Genomic DNA, 24,037 nt, shown 5'->3' with positions numbered 1-24,037 from the left:
GTGACAAGAAAGATGCAAACCGCCTGACATAGGATGGTGTTCCATCGTTGATTTCACCCACAAAGCAACAATATTAAAGAAAGATAATTTTAATAATCTTCTAACAAGAGCTTGAAACAACTAAAACAAGATGAGAGGAGGGTGCCCGGTAGGTGAGAAGCAACTTAGTGGAGGTGGGCAACTTACTCACATATGCATCTTCTAGGAAAATACAAGCTGCTTTTACTCATGAAAGCATATTTAGAAATAGACTATTTTTCTTAAACGACTTTTATTTTAACCATTTTTAAGGTTTGGTGGACAACTTACATGAATCCTTTAGGAAAATACAAACCACTTTTCCTTTCTTCTCCACTATTGTGGAAACATGCCTTTCTTTTAATATGCAACATAATTATGTTTGTTCTAATATACATTGATGTATTTTCCAAAAGAACCACAAATTCATGTAAAGTTCGGTTAATAGTATTTTTATCTGAAGCGCTTTTAGTGGAATTATTTTCAAAGAATCATCTATCAAGTGCTCTTTTAGGAAGTACTACAAATGATTTTTCAAGACATGGGAGAACAATGCGATTTTCATTATACTAATAAGACTATCAAATGGATCCTTTCAATCTTATGAATACTAATTTGTGATCATGAATAAACAAATAAAGTAGTACTTAAGTGAATATGATCATAAATAAAAGAAGCTAATTATAGAATAAAAGAATATTCAAGTTTTTAACATTGATTAGAACCGTGCAGATGAAATCAAAATAGAGCATTTAAATCAGTCCAAGAATATACTATTATATTACAAGAAAATGCCGTTTAATTCAAAAGCTTCAGCTCCTTGGCAGGCAGTGGGAGTCAGTCCTTATCGATCACCTCCTATCTTCAAAATCTTCCATTCTTAGGGTTTTCCCTTTCCTGCTTCTTCTCCTTCAACTTCCGCTGGAATGATCCCCCTCACCACTCTATCACCCCAGTTCAGGGGATTGCCGAAGCAGCCAACCTCACAGGAACGAAGATCACTCAACTTCAATTCACAAAATATAGTAACAGGGCTGCCATGGAACACATCCTCACAGGACTGCAAAAACAGCACATACAGGAGATTCCAAGAACCTACTACTAAAATCAATATGGAGGCATTGGTATAGCTGCTGACTATTGAATCATTCACGTAATGAAGAACAATAAGGACTTGTTCAGCACGAAGTCTTGCCTTTATCGTAGTGCTCCATGTTAAACCCAAAAGTCTTGCCTTTATAGAAGTGCGGAATTTTATACTTAGATTTTTACACCCTGATATTGTTGAAAGTTTTCCTTGTCCCTTCGAATCTTCTCCAACATGGTCAGAAGAGATGGAACGTACTTCCTCATCCATGCGACTACGAAAAAGCTTTTTATCTACTGCTGTATCTCGAATAGGATACGAGATTATACCATCATCCTCATGTTCACGAAGCGCCGCAAGAAGCGGCTTTATCCTTGCAAGAAACATATTTATCACTGGGTCCATATTTAAAATGCTCTGGATAATTTCCTCAATAAACATAGCCTCATTCCTGCTGTGATTGAAGAACAAAGAATAATAGGCATGATCCGTTTTACTAATCAATGTTTAAATAAAACATTTTAAAATGAGCTAGGCTTATGCCAACTCTAAGCATGATCTAAATCTACATATTCTATTTTAAATTTTAGAGAGAAGGTTTCACATAAAAGATTTAATTCTACAATTACAAAAGTCTATATTTAAGTCTAAGTGGACAATCTTAATATTATTAAAAAACAAACTTATTAAAAATACAGGGTTTAAAAAAACTTACTGATTCCTTGAAACCCAACCAGATAAATTGGAAACTTCAGTAAGAGAATCCCTCCAAATCTGCACCCTCTCCATATTCTCCTTCAAATTCCTTTCATGTTTAGCCATGGCTTCTCCAATTTTTCCCCTTTGATACCGCACATCTGATGGATCGATGTTATAGAAAATTGAAATAACCCTCTGTCCCTTTTTTCTCTTGCACTCTAGTATCTTCACTAGCTCCTCTAAACACCACGTAGATGATGCATAATTTTCTGATAAAACAACGATAGAACGCATGGAGTTCTCGATAGTGGTAACAAGTACAGAGGATATGACTCGTCCTCTCTCCATCTCATTATCTATAAAAGGGCGGATTCCGCTGAGGCGCAACTGCTTATAGAGATGACTGATGAAGGTTCTACGTGATAAGGATATACAATCAAGTTGAGAAAGTCAAGGGAGAAAATCAAGGGATTTCCATGTTTGAATATATGCAGTTATACCATTTATTTAGATAGTTACTCAATTTATTTTGTTTCCTATTTCTTTGTAATCAGTTTCCTATTTTCGTGCTCATGCAATCTGTATATATGCTAACCATATCAATGAGAATCAACAGACATAATTCTTCAATCTCTCTCTTCCAAAAATCCTTTATGGTATCAGAGCAAAGGTTTGCTCTTTAATTTTTTTTTTCCCCCAGCCACGTTCTTCAATCTTCAGCAAGCCTTTCATCCTCCTCATTCCAATGGCTACTGAGAATACTCAAATCATCATCCCTAATGCCCAAGAACCCACAAAACCACTAACCATGATTACTATCCATAACTCCATTAAACTCACACCCACCAACTATCTTTCTTGGAAAACCCAAATGGAAGCCATTCTTATCGACTATGATCTACAACAATTCATTGATGGATCCCACCCTGCTCCTCCGACCACCATCACCACCAATAATGTTGTTTCTACTAACCCTGCATACCAAACATGGCTACGTCAAGACAAACTATTATTTGGAGCCCTTGTCGGCACTCTCTCACCTACTCTAGTTCCTCTCATCACCCAATCAAAAACCTCTTATGAAGCCTGGCAAATATTGGCCAACACCTATACTCGCCCATCTCGTGGCCATATCAAGCAACTCAAAGACCATCTTAAAAACATCATCAAAGGTTCTCAGTCCATTACAGACTACATGCAGTCCATTAAAACCCGGGCCGATGAACTTGCTACTCTTGGTAAGCCTCTTGACCAAGAAGATCTGATTGAAAAAGTACTTGAAGGCCTTGATGAAAATTATCAGTCCATCATTGATGCTGTCAACGGTCGTGATTCCACCATCTCTTTTGATGAACTCCATGAAAAACTCATCAACAAAGAATTGTCTCTCCGCAATAAGATAAGTCCCTCACCCCTACCGGCATCTGCTCATGCCACCAATGTTCGCTCCACTCCATGGTCTGTCACCAATCGCACTCCTCGGCTACCTGGGTCCACATCCACACCCACTCAAGGTATCATAAGAAATTCTCCCACCAACACTCGCGACAACTGTTCTCCTGCTCGTCCATTCCTTGGTCGCTGCCAATGGTGTAGTACTCAAGGTCATGTAGTCTCCCGCTGTCCTCTTTTTCGACAACAGTTTCCGTAGGTGCAACCACCTCCTCGTCCCGGCAATTCATCACAATCTCGACCACCAGCTCCTTGGCAAGCTCAAGCACATGTTGCAACCACCATTCCCCCCAACACCACATGGCTACTTGATAGTGGAGCCTCACATCATGTCACCACTGACCTACACAATCTTGCTCTCCACAGTCCTTTTGATGGCATAGATGAAATTATGATCGGCGATGGCTCTGGTCTCCCCATATCTCACACTGGTTCCACCTCTCTTACCACTCCCTTTCACTCCTTTACTCTATCTAATGTTTTATGTGTTCCCACCATGAAACGTAATCTTATTTCTATTTCTCAATTTTGCAAGTCTAACAATACTTCTATTGAGTTCTTACCCTCTTCTTTCTTGTGAAGGATCTTCGCACGGGGGCAATCCTTTTGCAGGGTCGAACTAAGGATGGTGTGTATGAATGGCCACTCTCCACTACCCAGTCACGTCCTTTAATTGCGTTTTCGAGTGTCAAGACCACTCTGTCCGAGTGGCATCATAGGCTAGGTCATCCTTCTTTGTCAATCTTCAAAAATATTATGTCTTCGTTTCATTTAGATGTCTCTCGTCCGTCCAATTTCAATTTTAATTGTAATTCGTGTCAATGCAATAAAAGTCATAAATTACCATTTTCTACTTCTACTCTCTCTACCTCTTCCCCTCTTGAAGTTATATTTACTGATATATGGACATCACCAGTCTACTCTACTGATAACTTCAAATACTATATCATCTTTGTCGACCATTTTACAAAATATATCTGGCTTTATCCCCTCAAACGCAAATCCGACACGCATGATGTCTTTGTACGCTTTAAGGTCCTAGTCGAAAAATTCTTTAACCGTCCAATTATAACTCTCTACTCTGACAATGGGGGGGAATATCAAGCTCTCTCATCATTCTTAACAATCAACGGAGTCTCACATCTTACTTCTCCACCTCACACTCCTGAACACAATGGGTACTCTGAACGTCGTCATCGTCACATTGTCGAAACGGGTCTTTCTCTACTTACCCATGCATCCATGCCTCTATCATATTGGCCTTTTGCCTTTTCTACTGCCGTCTACCTCATCAATCGTCTTCCTACACCAACTCTAAACCACCTCTCACCATATTTCAAACTCTTTGGCACATTCCCTAACTACTCCAAACTTCGAAGCTTTGGATGTCTCTGCTATCCTTGGCTTCGCCCATACACATCCCACAAACTCGAGTCTCGTTCCTCCCCTTGCGTCTTTGTCGGGTACTCTCCCACTCAAAGTGCCTATCTATGTCTTGACACATCCACCGCTCGTCTATACACTTCCCGTCATGTCCGCTTTGTTGAGTCAATCTTTCCCTTTGTCACTTCTCATACTTCTCTTCCTCGCGCCACTTTATCCACCATCTCTGAATGGTGCTCTATGACTTTACCAGTCGTGGCCACACCATCCGTGAATGTCGGCTCTGCTCCCCATCAAGTCTGCCCACTCCTACCGCCCCAAGCCAATCCCAAGACCCAAGCCTATCTATGTCTTGACACATCCACCGCTCGTCTATACACTTCCCGTCATGTCCACTTTGTTGAGTCAATCTTTCCCTTTGTCACTTCTCATACTTCTCTTCCTCGCGCCACTTCATCCACCATCTCTGAATGGTGCTCTATGACTTTACCAGTCGTTCTCTTCCAAAAATCCTTTACTACGAACATCTTCTCCCCTATAATTGACAAAGGTATCATGGTTGAAGGAGGAAGAGGAGGGGGAGGAGCGCCGAGCAGCCATTGTGGAGAAGGAATTGTGGAGAAAGAGAGAGATGAAGAGATTTGAGAAGGATAGAGATGAAGAAATTTCGGTTAAGAAGGAGAAGCCATTAGCGAGATGTAGAGAGAGATGAGTTATGAAGAAGCCATTGCCAAGGAGGAGAGAGATAAAGAGATTTGAGTTAAGAAGAAGAAGCCATCCTCAAGATGCAGAGAGATGAGTCAAAGTTATTTTTGAAGAGAAGAAAGCCATTGTTGAGAAAGAGAGAGGGATGAAAGGAGTTGAGTTAAGAAAAAGTCATTATAAAAAATTGGGGGGATGAAGAGATTTGAGATATAAAGCTATTGTCAATAAGTAGCCAAGAAGAAGAAGAAGCCATTGTTGAGAAAGAGAGAGAGAGATGAAGGGAGTTAAGAAAAAGTCATTATAAAAAATTGGAGGGATGAAGAGATTTAAGATATAAAGCTATTGTCAATAAGTAGCCAAGAAGAAGAAGAAGCCATTTGAGAAAGGGAGAGAGATGGAGGGAGTTACGGAGAAGCCATAATTGTGAAGTAGAGAGATGAAGAGATCTAAGTTATAAAGACTTCAATTATAACTCCAAATAATTAACCTGTAGAAAAAAAAGTTGCTTGATCAATCTATAAAAGTATAGGTCATTGCAGATGAAGATTTCATGAACAAAAACAAATCATTAATAATTATTATGGTAATAATTGAATAAAAGAAAAGCATGGTTATACTTTAGCATGATGACCGAAGAAATATCCACAATAAAATGCTCTGTGTAAATGATAATAATAACAAAAAGATTGAACCTGTGGAATTGCAGATGGTGAAGGACTCTAAGCCAAGCCTCACTCCCAGAGAGAGAGATGTGTAGTTGCTCACTATAAAGAGGCCTTGCAGTTATGGGTCAAAGGAAATAAGTAGGCTCCTCATCTACTGCAAGTTGGAACTTAAGCATGCCAACAGGGCAAGGGAAAGAAAATGAAAACCACCAGTACATATGAGAAAATAAAAAAAGTAAAGAGACCCTACCACCTGCTCTGATATAAGTTTTACCAAATCTGAACACACGACAATGACCAATAGTAATAATGACTACAATAAGTTGCTTCTTCAATAAGGAAAGAAAATGCTCCCATGTAGGAATGGCAATGGGGCGGGTTCAGTACGGGTCGCCCCATCCCACCCGCCCCGTTTAGCAAAACCAATTCCCATCCCATCCATTTAAAAATTAAACGGGCGGGGCGGGGCGAGGCAGGTAGGGAAAATTCCCATACCCGCCCCACCCCGCCCCGTTTAGTTTTTTAAAAAAAATAATAAAATTTTATTAAAAAATTTATTATTATCTATATATTAAAATAATAAAATAAAATTTTAAATTAAATTAATTTTAAATTTTAAATTAAATTAAATTTTAAAATTAATTTTATATGTAAACGGGGCGGGGCGGGGCGGGACGGGAAGGGGCAATACCCGAACCCGCCCCGGGTTTTTAAAAAAATCCCATACCCGTCCCAAACCCGTTTAATAAATTTTAACCTCGTCCCATTAGGGGCGGGGCGGGGCGGGTACCCGAAAAAAACCAGCCCCATTGCCATCCCTATCTTTACGGTGTCTTGTCTTGCGGCTTCTATCATTCACATAGTTCCATTTTCTTTCATTTATCCTTTAACACGCTTCCAGGACCAATTTGCACAAGAAGTGGACCCCTTTATTTACTTTATGTAGAAGTACAAGTCTTCAGCGAGTCCACTCAATCTCTCATTTAGTGGAAGTGAGGCATGGCTTGGATTTATAATTTTCTTCCTGTTTTTAATATCATTAATAATTAATTAAATATTAAAAAATTATACATATATCATAATTTATTTTATATTATTTAATACAATTGAATTAAATGGATCATAATTTTAATATTACTATATATTTTAAAATTAGACATATTATAATCAAATATCATAATATTATATATAATTTAATAATAAATATACACTTATAAAATTCATATTTTATTGATGCATACGATATTATTATCAATATGCTAAATCATATTATAAATATATCAAATTATTTAATAAAACAACTTTAAAATATCATTATATTTCTAATTATATTTTTATGAAGTTTTTTTTATATTTTTATAAATTTTGATCAATTTTAGGTATATCGATATTTTTTTCCAAAATATCCGCTGATATATCTTCGATATATCCATAAAATCGAAGTACCGATATTTTCATCCTTGCTCCTTGGTAGAGATGTAGTTTGGTGGGTCTAAGACGAGTCAACTCTATCTTTACCATGTTTTATTATTCAAATAGATTATCATCCCATTCCCCCTCCAAATAAAAAATAAAAAAAAATAAAAGTTAAATAGGACAAATTTGAGAATTTGTCATATTTGTTCCATCTCATTTCTCTTGCATAGTTTATTTTATTTTATTTTTTAAAACTTTGTTTTCTTAATTATATTACAAAAAGTGGTGGATATAATTTATCGAAAGCATATCACTTGATGAAAAAACCTCATTAAGAAACTCATTGAGCCACTACACACAACTAAGGATCCTTCTATGCCGTGGATAAAAATAAGCTTGACAAAGTGCTTCCCCATTTAGTCAAAGTCAAGTAAGGCTTGGTTGTGCAAAGGGAAGAGGGGTTGGGGGTACTCGTACAAAGGACCAATTGACCATCGTAGTTATTTAAAAGAAGGCATGTTTTCTATTTTTGTTGTTAGTTAGTACATTTTAAAATTCTAAGTATGGTTTGAATTATTTTCTATTTGTTAAAAAATAAAATATTAGTACTTACCTCTTACAAAAATAGACTTCCCTATTATTAAAGGTAATTCATTTTTAAAAGTTCCTATATTTTATATAAAATTATTATTATTTTTTATTTTAAAAAGAATTGTTATATCCCTCCCCTAAAAATATAAGATTTATAGTATAAAATATAAAAAAATTAAAATTGCTTTCAAAATTTTATACTATTTTTTTGTTTTTAAAATAAAAAACAAAAAATATATTAAAACACCATGTTAGTTATTTTACTAATAAATAATATTGATACGATCAACTAATAATGATAACAAATTTCCCTTTCAAGTATAAACATATTCCAATTTTATCTTTTTGTCAAAGTCATCACCACAACCTACCCCCAGTTTTTTCTATTTCTTGACCAGTAGTTTTTTTTTTTTCCCCTTTTAATCCCAAATTCTCACTTACAATCATTCTTAAGCATACCAACAACATGTGAAATAGAAATAAAATAAGAGTAAACAAGTTGCATGGTGAGGCATAGAAATCAACTCAAAAAACAAAGGAATGGCTCAATTTACTTATGACCTACTTAAAACTACGATTCTACACGGAGAAAGAAAATCAAAGCAGAAATACCAATGAGCAAGTGGCATCTGCAACAAGTAAATTAAATGCCTGTAAGATCATCGAAGAAGAAGGGTCTTTGTTGACCCACTTATTTTATCTCAACATGCTAAAAAAAAATTATTTTTAAATGAGGGATATTAAAACATTAATTGTAATAAGCTGAGAGTACTTTGCATTAACATTTTGTAGAAATTAAAGTTTATTATTTATTTCATAAATATTTTGTATAATTTATTTATAGTGAGGTGGTTGGGCCATTAAGAATTTATTGGTAGGTTGGGTCGCCAACCGGACACCATGGTTGATGAAATTGATCGATTGATTGGTTTTTCTAGAATTTTATTTTAAGGTTATCTGGTTTGATAGGCTAAAATAATAATCAAGTGGCAAGAATGACATCCTTCCTTAATTTTGCTAAAAGATGATATATTTTTTATTTTTTTTACCATTTTAATTTGTTTTCCTCCAAAAGCACGGTGTTCCCATTTATTTTGTTCATTTTAGTTTTTTTCCTACTCATTTATCTTTCAAACAATTTTTTTTTACTTTCTCACTCTAACATTGATTCCAACATAATCTCTCTCACTACATGGCTTAATTTTTAAGTACCGTGACTTCAAACTTTCCTTCTTTCTCATTTCATGATCATCCATCATATTTTTAATTTACTTTATTTTTTACAAGACACTTTGGTTAGTTATCATCTCATAATGCTCTATCCACCATTTATTCATGTTCATCTAAACTATATTGCCTAAAAAAAAAAATCACGTTCTCATTTTTTTTTCATTATATTCATTTCACCATCTCTTTATAATATATTTATCTTTACATTTCACTTTTTTATTATTAATTTCTCATGAAGGGTGTTCAACTTAATTGATGGGAGTTAAGTTCAATTTATAAAAGAAAAAAAAACCTAAATGTAGTTAAGCTTTCAATCAAATGACATTTTGAACTACACTATAATTAAGTTTTATTAGAAAAAAGTTAACCGGTGTTAAGTTTGCTTTTCATTTGTAGAAAGCTTGATTATAATGACTTGAGTTGTAATATGATTAAGTTTTATTTAAAAGAACTTAAATGAGATTAAGTTTTTGTTTCATTTATAAACCTTAATTAAATATTTGTATATTTGATCTCATTTTCAAAACCAAATAAAAGGAAAAAGTGAGTTTCAAAACTTGATGTGTGAGAAAATGCTTGTCTATTAAAAAGAAATCCTAAAATATCAAATACGTCGGCCATGCACAAGGCTTTTGGTAGGTTCCATTCATGGGCCTCATTTGATATTCTTAAAAATAAATAAATAAATAAATAAGAAAAAGAAAAAGAAAAAAGATAATTTTAAGAATCTTCTAACAAATGCTTGAAAATTTTAAAACAAGAGAGGAGGTTGCTTGGTAGGTGAGCAGACGGGCATCAAAAGTAAGGCAAACTTCACAGAGGCATCTTTTAACTAATCTCACATGCATCTTTTAGGAAAATACAAACTTCTTATTCCTTTATTCCCCATCATTGCGTAAAAATACCATTTTTTCTAAGATACATCATGTGCTAATATGCAACATAATTGTATGTTTGTTCTAATATATATGGATATATTTTTTCGAAGAGTCAAAAATTTATCTGGGATGCATTGGTATGGACCCCGCATTTCGGCTCATGCGCTTCCCACTCGATGGCCGGCTCGATTTTTATTTGAAAAATTGATTTGTTGATTAAAAATGACTTGGAGTCGCCACTTATTTTTGTTTTATTTTTTAAAAGGATAAACAAAATAAGAAAGAAAAACCCTAAGTGCAACTCCTGGTTTTGGAAAAGGCGATCTACGAAAAACCGGATCGGGCTCGGGGGTCAGGTTACTTATCAGGAAAGTACGGTAAAGACCATAGCACGCCTCTAAGTCCCTAAAGTCTGGTCTCTACTGATAAAATGAAGCTGATGTGGCAATTGATGAGTAAATCAATGAATATCCTGAATGATCATGCACATATGAGAATCGGAACATGTATAGTGAAGTATCAGAATGAGAGTGTATGCGTACCTGGGCCACGAGCCACAATGCGCTATCAAGAAATGAGATTAGTACACAATTAACGAATACAAATTATAGCTCATGCATATCGGAGTGCAAAATGAAGATCAAGCAAAATATATTAAGCACAATAGTTGACAATCAATAGGGATCAAACATAGGGCCCTCTACCAAAGCCCAATTTATTATTCACGAACTAGTCTCACAAATTCCGTGTTTTAGAATTATGAAGAATTCACTATTGCTTATGTAAAATCAAGAAGATCAGAAGATTATTTAGGAACTGAAATGGAATTAAAACTATTCGGGTGAAAACTGGATTCTTGGAGTTTATTGGAAAATTGTAGATTTTGGGAATTAAATTTAAAAGATTAGAGCTTCGGTAATTAAAATGAAATTTGCCAAAGAAAATGAGAAATGAACTTTAGGGAATTAAATTGCAGGGATATAGATTTTGAAAGTTGAATTTGTAATAATAATTATAATAAGGAATGAACTTTAGGAAATTGAACTGCGAGAATATAGATTTTTAATAATAATAATAATAATAAGAAATGAACTTTAAGAAATTGAACTGCTAGAGTATAGATTTTTAATAATAATAATAATAATAATAATATAATGAACTTTAGGAAATTAAATTGCGAGGATATAGATTTTTAATGATAATAATAATAATAATAATAATAATAATAATAATAATAAATGAACTTCAGGAAATTAGACGGCTAGAGTATAGATTTCTAATAATGATAATAATAATAATATAATGAACTTTAGGAAATTAAATTGCGAGGATATAGATTTTTAATGATAATAATAATAATATGGATAAACGAAAGGGATTAAAAGGGTTTTGGAAATGGAAGAGACTAAAAGGGCTTTAGAACTAGAAGGGCCTAGGGTGAGCAGGGCTACGGAAATGGGCTTAGGACATTGGAAATGGGCTCAGGACATTGGATACACGAATTGGGCTTTGGAATTAGAAGGGCCTAGGGTGAGAAAGGCTTCGGAAGTGGGCTTGGGCTTTGGAAATGGATTCAGGACAATGGATACACGAATTGGGCTTTGGGATTAGAAGGGCATAGGGTAAATTAGAAGGGCTTAGGGTGAGAACGATGATGATGATGATCATAATAATAATAATAATAATAATAATAATAAGGTTTTGAAATAATGATAATAATAATAATAATAAGATTTTGAAAGTTGAATTAATAATAATAATAATAGTAAGATTTTTTAAAAATTGAATTAATAATAATAATAATAATAAGATTTTAAAAGTTGAATTAATAATAACGATAATAGTAAGATTTTAAAAGTTGAATTAATAATAATAATAATAGTGAGATTTTGAAAGTTAAATTAATAATAATAATAATCATAATAATAATAATAATGATAAGATTTTGAAATAATGATAATAATAATAAGGTTTTGAAAGTTGAATTAATAATAATGATAATAATAATGTTTTAAAAGTTGAATTAATAATAATAATAATAATAATAATAGGCCTTGGACTTCGAAAATGGGCCTTGTAATAATAATAATATGGATTTCAAAAATGGGCCTGGAAGTGATACCCATGCAATAATAAGAGGGGCTTAGAAAATAGGCTTGGAAAAGAACAAACAAAAGGAACCAATGGGCTTTGAAAATGGGTTAAAAAGGGTTTAGGATCCAGGCCTTTAGGGATGGACCTTAGGCTTTGAAAAGGGGTTAAGGGTTGGAAATGGGCCTTGGGCTTCATCTTCATCCTAGCTTCCCCTCCCCCTCCCCTCTGCCTGGCTTCAGCACCGACAGCCACCTCCCCGTGGCGGTAGCGGCGACGCTGCCATGTCGGAACAGCTGCCAGAGAACGGAAGCTGACACGCGTCTCCTTCCGGCGCATCCACGTGCTCCTTCTTCTCCTCAACTACAGGGGTGGCGGTAGAAACGGAAAGCACCACCAGCATCTGGAGCGGCGGTAGAGACAGGAGTGTTGCCTTCGATGTGGCTTTAGAGCCAGAAAGACAGCCACCTCAGGATCTTTTGGACCGAGTGGCCCAACCTTGGCTGTTAGGTGGCAATTGTATGGCTATAGAGGTGTTTAGGGTGGTGGAGGCATGAAGGATGGGAACGGGGCAATGGAGGAAAATGGGTACGTGAAAAAAAATGGATGTTTAAGGTGGTGAAGGCGTGAAGGGTGTTTAGCTTTGGATTTGGGACCATGCACGTGGATGAAGTTGATGATGAGCATACGTTGGAGGAGGTTCTCGGCAGACATGAGTCTCAGGTTTTCATGGAAGTTGGTTCTCATGGAAGTTTTGGACAGGCCCTCAGGAACAGAGCAGGTTCCAAAGTCGCGCTAACTTCGTTTTCTTATTGTACCCAGCGGGTGGGGCGAACAACGAGCATTCATGCGATTAGATGAATATCAAAATTAAAAGAAACAATCTGATACCTCACTGATTTACAAGAGAGAACAAGGAAACGGAAAAGGAGAACAAAAACAGAGCAAGTGAAGCCAGCTTAGGCTCAACAAAGTCCAATCCTCAACAAGAGACGTTCAAGACTGGCAATGGCAAAGAAGGAATAATAAAAGTGAAAACGAAATGAAAATAAAGGAAATCTGAAAGCAAAAAAAAAATCCAATATGGCCATACCTGAGTTTCTCAGAGAAGCTCCGTCTCGCCCTCTCCCCCTGTCCTCCTTTTTTTTCTTCCCGCTCCTTTTTTTCCCAAACCTCACCTACTCTCTACATTCCGTCTAATCTGGCCGCCCCCATCAGCCTAATTCCCGAGGTGGTCAAAAGAGTAATCATGATAGCAAAATAAAAATGGCCCAAAAAAAACCCCTCCTTCCCGGGAGGGGGTTTACAAATATGCCCCTCTTCGGTAGAGTTCACGAGTGTAAGAGATGAACGCTGGAGTGAAAAGAAAGTGTGAATAGTGAGTGGAATGAAGTGAACTCTACCGAAGAACTAAAGAGACCCCCATATGAACACTAGTGAAAACATGAACTCACTCAGACCAGCAGGCAAACACGAGGACCCCAACCCTAAGAGAAAAACAGATCTCTCAAAATGCCTCTAAAGCCAAACAGAGGACTCAGGCTCCCTCTAAGACGTCTCCAAAAGTGACTCGAAAGACCACATCAAAGATGAGTAATAGTCGAACCACTCTGAAGAACAGAAAAAACTATGCCTGAAGGAGGCTACCCTATGTGAACTATATGAGAATGACAAGTGTAGGATGCTCAATAGCACGACAGAAATGCGTATCGTGAACTCAAAGGACATCATCATAAGCAGTGAGAAGGGAGATATGAAAGGACAATGATGAATAGGCGATAAGCACGGGGTGACAAGGTGAGGAAAACGAGAATAAACGCAAATCCATGAAGGCAACATGCGCAATGCTAGTGGATATGAATGTCGAGGCCTGTGACTCTGAATGATACAGATGAGAAGGAATGACTCTAAACGTCAAAACAAGAAAAGGTGATGACTCAAGGTGCCTGAAGGGATATGTACAATGGCTCTGGACGCCAAACTAAAGAAAGATGGTGGCATCGAATGCCTGAATGAGTATGAAAAATGGCTCTGAACGCCAAAACTAAGAGAGAAAGTGACTCTAAAACGCATGAATGGGCATGAAGAATGGCTTTGAACGCCAAACTACGAAAGATAGTGAATCAAAATACATGAATGGATACGAAGAATGGCTCTGAACGCCAAAAACTAAAGATAGTGGATCAAAATGCATGAATGGGTACGAAAAGCGGCTCTAAATGCCAAAACTAAAGAAAAAATGGTGATGGCTATGGACGTGGATATAAGAGTACGACTCCGAGCATCAAACCGAGAATGACTAACGGCTCTAAACGCCTAAGTGCAAATGTGGCTCTGAATGCCAAACTGGAAAGAGGTGGTGGCTCTGAACAACGAAATTGAAAATAGAGATGGCTCTAAATGTCGAAACGGAGGAGTGGTGATGGCTCTGAACGTCGAAACAGAGGAGTGATGATGGCTCCGAATGCCAAGACTGGAAATGTCGATGGCTCTGAATGCCGAAACTAAGAAGCAATGATGGCTCTGAACGCCGAAAATGAGAATGACGATGGATTTGACCGTCGAAACTGGAAATGGTGATAGCTCTAAACGTTGAAACGGATGAGTGATGATGGCTCCGAATGCCAAGACTGGAAATGTCGATGGCTCTGAATGCTGACTGAGAAGTGATGATGGCTCTGAATGCCCAACTGAAAATAGTGATGGCTCTGAACGCCAAAACTGAAAATAGCGATGGCTATGAATGCCAAAACTGAGAAGCGATGATGGCTTTGAACGCCAAACTGAGAAGTGATGAAGGCTCTGAACGCCAAACTGAAAATAGTGATGGCTATGAACGCCAAAACTGAGAAGCGATGATGGCTCTGAACGCCAAACTGAAAAGTGATGAAGGCTTTGAACGCCAAACTGAAAATAGTGATGGCTTTGAACGCCAAAACTGAGAAGCAATGATGGCTCTAAACGCCAAAACTGAGAACGATGATGGCTCTGAACGCCAAACTGAGAATGACGATGGATTTGACCGTCGAAACTGGAAATGGTGATGGCTCTAAACGTCGAAACGGATGAGTGATGGTGGCTCTCCGAACGCCAAGACTGGAAATGTCGATGGCTCTGAACGCTAATTGAGAAGTGATGACAGCTCTGAACGCCAAATTGAAAATAGTGATGGCTCTGAACGCCAAAACTGAGAAGTGATGATGGCTTTGAACGCCAAAACTCAAAAGTGATGAAGGCTCTGAACGCCAAATTGAAAATAGTGATGGCTATGAACGCCAAAATTGAGAAGCGATGATGGCTCTGAACGCCAAACTGAAAAGTGATGAAGGCTCTGAACGCCAAACTGAAAATAGTGATGGCTCTGAACGCCAAAACTGAAAATAGTGATGGCTATGAATGCCAAAACTGAGAAGCGATGATGGCTCTGAACACCAAACTAAAAAGTGATGAAGACTCTGAACGCCAAACTGAAAATAGTGATGGCTCTTAACGGTAAAACTGAAAATAGTGATGGCTATGAATGCCAAAATTGAGAAGCGATGATGGCTCTGAACGCCAACGAAGATGTGATGATGGCTCTGAACGCCGAAACTGAGAATACAACTCTGAACGTCAAACTGAGGGGTGATAATGGCTCTGAACGCCGATGCGAACGAAACATGGCTCTGAATGCCGAAACTGAAAATAGGCAATGGCTCTGACCGCCATACAGAAATGAAAACACGGCTCTAAACGCCGAAACGAACGATATGCGGTGGCTTTGAACACCGAATCGAAAGTGGATAATGGCTCTGAACGCCATGCAGAAATGAAAACAAGGCTCTGAAACGCCGGAATGAATGATATAATGGCTCTGAACGCCTGACGAGAATACGACTCTGAACATCGAATTGAGGAGCGATAACGATGGCCCCGAACGCCGAAGCAAACGAAGCATGGCTCTGAACGTCGAGCTAAAAGTGTGACATGATGACTCCGAATGTCGTAAACCACGAATGAACGGTGGCTCTGAACGCCAAATGAAACATAACATGGCTCTGAACGCCGAAGCGAAGATAGGCAATGGCTCTGAACGCCATGTAGGAACAAAACACGGCTCTGAACGCCGAAACGAAAGTAAGCAATGGCTTTGAACGCCATGTAGAAATGAAAACACGGCTCTGAACGTCGAACTGCAAGGAAATGATGAGGGGGAAATATGCCCCTGTATGGCATCATATATACCTGATCTGTCCTGATAACTCAAGAGTACCTCCATGGGGACGTACAAAGGATCTAACATGTACTTCACTAAAAATGGTGACACGGGAATCCACGCGCCTAAGGTAACTCCATCTAAGAATCACGACTATATCAGGAAACACAAATCCGGCTGAAAGAATCAAGAAAGGCTCTACGGAGTACCAGGACACAATGAAATCGAATGATCCACCCGATGTGTACCTCGAAACTAAGGGCGATCATGCCAATCAGTAGGGGATCCACACATCTCGACCGAAATGAGGAATACGCCATAGTGTGGCATCAAATGTGTGATAGGTCAGAAGAACCAGATGAACTCAGATCACCCGTCATCGAATGCATGATCCAAGTCATCCACGTGTACAACTGAATCAGACCCATAGATTAAAGGGGCGTCTCCCGGAAGGAAAGCATGATGACATCGAAGCGTCGCGAAGTACAGGCCTAACTGGGTAACTCCCGAGAGGCTCCACAGAGGAAACATCGTGTCAATGTGTATCTCGTAAGTGGGGATGAGCATGCAACCCCATGAAGATCCGTAAATCTCAATCGAAACGGAAATATGCCCCAGTATGGCATCAAATGTATGATAGGTCGAAGATCGGGTGGCATGAAATCATCTATCATCAAACACGCGACATCTATGAAGAACCATAAATCACGTCTAAAACGGAAAATACGCCCTAATATGGTGTCAGGTGTACGACAGGTCAGAAGAATAAATGACATGAAATCACCTATCATCGCACATGTAACCTCTGTGAAAATCCGTAAATCTCATCCAAAACGGAAATATGCCCCAGTATGGGCATCGGATGCACAACAGGTCAGAAACTAGGTGGCATGGAACCATCTATCGTCGAACATACGACATAAGTGAAGATCCGTAAATCACATCTGAAATGGAAAATATGCCCCAGTATGGGCATCGGATGCACGACAGGTCGAAAATTGGGCGACATGAAATCATCTATCATCGATCATGACACATAAGTGAAGATCTATAAATCTCATCTGAAACGGAAAATATGCCCCAGTATGGCATCAGGTGCGCGACAGGCCCGAAGAACAACATGAAATGAAGTCATCTATCGTCGAACATGTAATACTGGTCATCCGAATCCATAACTGAATCATGCACATATATCCAAGATGACCTCCCAGATGGAGAGGCATGATGGCATCCAAGCGTCGAGAAGTGTGGAACTAGCTGGATGGATCTCGGGGGCTCCGTAAGGTAACGACCATGTCCACGTCTCAGTGAGCATCCAGTAAGTGATAATGATCGTGCAAATCTGTGAGGATCCATAAACCTCCAAATGAAATGGGATATGCCGCAGTGTGGCACCAGAGGTACGATAGGTCAAAAAAATCATGTGACACCAAGTCAATCATCGTCAAACTCACGATCTTGGTAATCCGAACACAACTAAATCAATCCTACACATCAAAGGGGCGACTCCCAGAAGAAGAAGCATGACAATATCTAAATATCAACCAGATCTCAATCACCTATCCAAGTAGAGGCTGCCGAAGACGATATATGATCCCATGGCTTCAGGGTGGTCTTAAGACACGGGACGTAACGTAGGCCAAGGTGATAGGGTGATAGAAATGAAAGAAAACTAGGCTCAAATACCCAATGATCAAAACTCATGCCCTCATATATGAAATGCAACATGTATAGTGAACCCCATGAGTCATGGACCTGAGGATGCCTAACGTGAATATGATATCGATAAGGAGACAAATGAAGCAAAATGAATTGATAGTGATATGTGTAATGATGATGTGAAGTGAGCATCAAACCCGAGATGAGTCGCTGTAAGGAGAGAATAAGACGTGAAGGGAATGAGATGAATCACAAGCAACGATAAAAACGACAGCGAAACAACGAATATGTGAAGAAAGGTGGTGATCGACTCAGATCAAACATGAAGTGAAGTCACATTAATAATGAATGTAATGATAGAAAGGACAATGACTCGGAGTCCTTAGGAGAAAGTCACTCATCTCTCTCACAAATAGATATGACAAAGCAATACAAATAACATGGGATCTCAGAGAGCTCACATACGAACTCCCAATAATGAACATACTCGATAAAAATGACCCCCAGACATTAATATACATACTCAATGATCGAGAACACTATGCACATACACACATGTGCTTATCATTTTTTTTTCTTTTCTTTTCATTTTCATTTTTTTTTTTTTTTTTTTTTTTTACATATATACAAATACACATACCCTGAACATGAACAAATGAACCCCAAAGGTGATGTCGATAACGGATGGACACAGACCCAAGTGCTAAGGCAACCCAAAACTCTCTCTAACGAGATGACCTTCTCAAACTAAGAATCTCTAAACTAATGTCCGTGAGATAGATGGTGGAAATGATGTGACTATCCTCCATGTGATGAACTGAGGAGACTCATCACTCAGGGTGGAGAGAATATGAGACAAACAAATAGTAGATAGGATAAGGAAGAAGAGATGAATAACATAACCAATAAGATGAGATGAAAATGTAGAGGTGCAGTGATAGGAAAAGATAATGAGAAAAACATGCCCCTAGGTCCAAAGCTCATGAAACTACCAAACAATGCATGCATACATTAAAGGGCCCCTATCCCGGTGTGAAAATGTGAGCAAGGCGATAAGAAAGAAAGGCTATAATGCGCATGCGAGGCTCAATGGGCTAGCAACGGACTATGTATCAAAAGGGAATAACAAGGTAATGGCTAACCGAAATGATGGCCACTCATCCTGCGACCATGGTCTCAAACATAGTACCTCTTTAGCTGATCCACATTGGTTGGCTCTGAGAATCGGTTTCCATCTAAATCCATCAACCATGCGGCGCCCTCTGGGGTCAACTCCCTAATGAAATAAGGTCCGCTCCAGTTGGGTCTAAACTTCCCTCTAGGATCTCTGATCAATCCCCTGATGACTTTCAGAACCAAGTCACCTATCCGTAATGGTCTGGGCCTGACCCGCTTTTTGAAAGCGTGGGCCATCTTCCTCTGATATGCACGAACATGGTCTGCTGCTCTCAATCTCCTCTCATCTAGGAGATTGAGCTGATCAAATCGAGCCTGAGCCCAATTTGCCTCTGGAATCTGCTGCTCTAGTGCTACCCTCAACGAACCCATCTCAATCTCAACGGGTAGCACCGCCTCCATGCCATATACCAATGAATAGGGTGTGGCGCCTGTAGAGGTGCGAAAAGAGGTCCGATAAGCCCACAATGCAAATGAGAGCTTCTCTGACCAATCCCGAGAAGTCTCGACCATCCTCCGTAATATCCTCTTGATATTCTTATTCGCGGCCTCTACTGCCCCGTTCGTCTATGGCCTGTACGCAGACGACCTATGATGTCGGATGCTATATCGCTGCACCAAGGTGTCAACCTCTACCCTGAAATGTACCCCTCTATCCGAAATCAACTCATGAGGGACTCCATAGTGACAAATAATGTGTGATCTGATGAAACTAGCAACTCTAGACGATGTCAATCTCGCATACGAAGCGGCCTCCACCCACTTGGTGAAGTAGTCGATGGCGACCAAGATGAACTCATGACCACTGGAAGATTTCGGCGAAATCTTCCCGATGATGTCGATACCCCATATTGAAAACGGCCAAGGTGAAGTCAGTGCGTGCAACTTTGAAGGTGGCACGTGAATGAGGTCCCCATGTATCTGACACTCGGGACATCTCTGAACAAACTGGCAGCAATCCATCTCCATGGTCAACCAGAAGTAACCGGTCCTCATGATCTTACGGGCCAACATATGTCCTCCCATATGTGGTCCGCAGACTCCCGCATGAACCTCTCTCATCACTCGATCGGCGGAGGCACGGTCCAAGCACAATAATAGCATCCCGTCAGCTGATCATCTATATAATGTCTCACCACAAATCACGAATCGAGCGGCTAACTATCTCAATGCTCTCCTATCATTGGTCGTGGCAGCCTCAGGATACACGCCAATACTCAAGAAGTGATATATGTCATGGTACCAGGGCAGACCATCGTCTATCTCTGTATCATTAATCAGACAACAATATGCAGGAGCAGACCTCGACTCGATCAACAATGGGCGAACAATGGCATCAACAGGAATGTCAATCATGGAAGCCAGAGTAGCTAAGGCATCAGCAAACTGGTTCTGCGTTCTAGGTAGATGGGTATATCTCAAATCATCGAATCTCCCAACCAGTAGCTCCAAATACGTGTGGTAAGGCCTAAGCTTCACATCTCTAGTCTTCTACTCACCCTGAATCTATCTCAATACCAGATTAGAGTCACCAAACACCTTCATCTATCTAATCCCGAGCTTGAGAGTTGTCTCTAATCCCAAGATACAAGCCTCATACTCAACAATGTTGTTCGTGGCAAGATGTCGATCCGAGAATGCCAAACGAACAAATCTGGGAATGTGATCACCATGAGGGGATATAAACAGGACGCCTATCCCGTATCCAGAATGGTTGGTTGCACCATCAAAGTACATGCGCCAACCTGATAGACTAGTCACAGCAGCGACATCCTCATCCGGGAAGTCATCATCAATGGCTCTACCGTTGGAAACTGGTAAGGATGTTAGGTGATCAGCGACAACGCTCCCTTTGACGGACTTCTGAGTGACATAATGGATGTCAAACTCAGTCAGAAGCACCAACCATCTCATGAGGCGACCAACCAGGGCTGGCCTGTCAAACAAATATCTCAAAGGGTCTAGACGAGATATCAAATGCACTGAATACTCGGTCATGTAATCTCTCAATCGTCGAGTGGCCCAAACCAAAGCCAAGCAATAGCGCTCAATCATAACATATCTCGTCTCGTAGTCTAGTATCCTCTTACTCAGATAATAAATGGCCCGATCCTTGCCCGCATCATCAAGCTGAGCCAACATGCATCCCAAAGCCACGTCTGAGACAGATGGGTATAGGAGTAAAGGACGACTTGGTGTAGGAAGCGCCAAGACTGGGGGTGACAACAAGTACTCTCGGATCCTCTCGAATGCGTGCTGACACTTATCATCCCAAACAGTGGGTTGACTCTTCCTCAAGAGTCGGAAAATGGGCTCACAGATGTCTGTCAATCTGGCGATGAATCTGCTGATGTACTGAAGTCTACCCAAAAAGCCTCTGACCTCTCTCTCTGTCCTCGGTGTAGGCATGTCTAGGATAGCTCTGATCTTATCCGGATCTACCTCTATGCCTCTCTCACTGACTATATACCCTAAGAGTTTCCCAGAAGTCACTCCGAAAGTGCACTTCTTAGGATTCAATCTCAATCTGAACTGTCGGATCCTCTCAAAGAGCCTCTCCAGAGCTGCCAAGTGATTTGGTCTGTCTCGGGATTTCACTATCATGTCGTCTACATAAACCTCGACATCCCGATGCATCATGTCATGGAAAATGGTGGTCGCCGCTCTTTGATAGGTGGCTCCTGCGTTCTTCAATCCGAATGGCATGACTCTGTAGCAATAAGTACCCCACTCGGTAATGAAGGACGTCTTCTCCATGTCCTCTGGAGCCATCAAGACCTGGCTGTACCCGAAAAATCCGTCCATAAAGGACAACATCGAATGACCCGCCGTACTGTCAACTAGCATGTCGATGTGTGGAAGGGGAAAATCATCCTTAGGATTGGCCTTGTTGAGATCTCGGAAATCAACACAGACTCTCACCTTGCCGTCCTTTTTGGGAACAGGGACGACATTGGCCAACCACTCCGGGTACTCGACCACTGATAAGAATCCTACACTGAGCTGCTTCTGAATCTCCTCCTTGACCTGCAGGCTCCAACGATGATGCAATCGTCTCAACTTCTGTTTAACCGGTCTGGCATGGGGCAGAAGTGGCAAACGATGCTGGACGATAGATGGATCAAGGCCTGGCATGTCCTCATAGGACCATGCGAAAACGTCCAAGTATGCTCCAAGCAACTGGATGAGGCTATCTCTCTCATCAACAGATAAATCTGACCCGATCCTTAACTCCCTAGGCTGATCTGCTATGCTGAAATCAACAATCTATGTGTCCCCTACAGCAGGTGAAACTCTCTCATCAACGGGACCTGAATCGGAAGCAGAAGACGAGTCATCGTCTGAATCATGCTGTGCAATCTCATCATCAATGTCAAAAATTTGTGATGTGGGTGAAGATGGTGCAGATAAATCAATAACATGAGAGACAGGAAAATACTCAAAGGTGCTCAAATCCATAGATGAAAATTCAGAAACATAGTCATGACGGGAGACAAATCCCGATAAAACGTCAAAGGAAAGAGGTGGGTCCACAAGGTCGGACGCTCCCTCAACTAAGCCAACAGGGCCATCAAACAAATCAACAACAACTATAACATCCTCGACGACCTCTAAAGTGGGGGCAACCTGGATCTCCTTGGCGATCTCGAAGACAGACACCCCGAAGAGATCAAATGGTGAAGCGAGCTCCGACGGGGCAATCTCCTCGATCTGGCTCAAGCTCATCGCGAGCATCTCATCAACGTACTCGTCATGCGGCACGGCTCCGTCCACTACGTCTCCAATCTCGGCAAAAGTCCCGTGATCATCGATCTCATCCAGGAAGCAAAGCATCATAAGGCTCGTGCGATCTGGGGAGGGAGGAGCAATCAACACAGAAGTCGAAGGGCCAGGGGCTCCGTCACTCAATTGTAACTGCTGGACGAGGCGCTGAAGCTCGGCCTCCTGGGTGGTGCTGAGTCATCCAATGATCCCATCAGATGGTGCATGTGGCTCTGATGCCCTCACAAAGTAATCGGCTAGGCTCATGGTGTATGGGTGGATAGGATAATAAAAGGGCGTATGAGTCAAGCGAGCCCTCACCCTCTCCCTGCGCAGCCGCGCCATATGACGATAGTCGACCTCAGTGGGAATGAATCCGAGCCCGAATGGCACGTCGCGGTCCGGAAAGGCCATGAACTCACTAGGCCCGTGCTGACCCCGCCCCAGGCCCATACCGGGAAGATAAGACATGCTCTGCATAATATTGAGCACCACCGTGCTGCTGTGCTGGTCGAAGGACATGGCTACAAAGTCTCGGTAGAAATCCTCCATCTCTAGAGTATGCACCTCGTCAAAGGTAAATCCGGTCAGAAAAAGATCATCATCAGCGTGACTAATCTCGAGTACAGGCTCGGCAGAGATGAACCTATCACCCGCAGACTGCACCACGACGACCCGGCCATCATGAATAAACTTCACCTTCTGATGAAGGGAAAAAGGAATAGCTCCGGCTCTATGGATCCATGGTCGGCCTAGAAGCAGATTAAAGGATGTAGGAATCCTCAAAACCTGAAACACGGCGACAAAAGTGGTTGGACCAATCAGTAGCTCAATCTCTAGTGTACCCATGACCTCCCTCTGAGTGCTATCATACGCGCAAACGGTCTGAGTGGAGGGACCGAAGTCAGAAGGAGCGTATCCGAGGGCAATGGCAGTGGCGAGAGGACATACGTTCAGGGCCGAGCCATTGTCCAGAAGAACAAATGGGACTCGACGGCATAAACAACCGACAGATATGTAGAGTGGACGC

The 24,037-nt window shown here is 40.3% G+C and overlaps 1 protein-coding gene across 1 annotated transcript; it reads right to left on the bottom strand.

The window, feature by feature from the left end:
* Positions 1–898: 898 nt before the first annotated feature.
* LOC117910145 (putative disease resistance protein At4g11170) lies at positions 899–2,152 on the bottom strand. Its single transcript, XM_034824200.1, has 2 exons — positions 1,821–2,152; positions 899–1,556 (listed from the first exon to the last, which is right to left on the bottom strand). The coding sequence occupies exons 1-2, from the start codon at positions 2,150–2,152 to the stop codon at positions 899–901; spliced, it is 990 nt and encodes a 329-aa protein (XP_034680091.1).
* Between the last annotated feature and the right edge of the window lie 21,885 nt (positions 2,153–24,037).

Source organism: Vitis riparia, unplaced genomic scaffold (assembly GCF_004353265.1).
Source record: "Vitis riparia cultivar Riparia Gloire de Montpellier isolate 1030 unplaced genomic scaffold, EGFV_Vit.rip_1.0 scaffold623_pilon_pilon, whole genome shotgun sequence".
NCBI classification, from domain to species: domain Eukaryota; kingdom Viridiplantae; phylum Streptophyta; class Magnoliopsida; order Vitales; family Vitaceae; genus Vitis; species Vitis riparia.
Note: the sequence above shows the minus strand (reverse complement) of the source record. Positions and strands in the feature narration are given on the sequence as shown.

Excerpts from the sequence above, each read along its gene's own strand:
- LOC117910145 (XM_034824200.1), bottom strand. The coding sequence starts at position 2,152 with ATGGAGAGAGGACGAGTCATATCCTCTGTACTTGTTACCACTATCGAG. Across the intron at positions 1,557-1,820 it reads GGTTGGGTTTCAAGGAATCA|GAATGAGGCTATGTTTATTG; the intron begins GTAAGTTTTTTT and ends CAATCACAGCAG.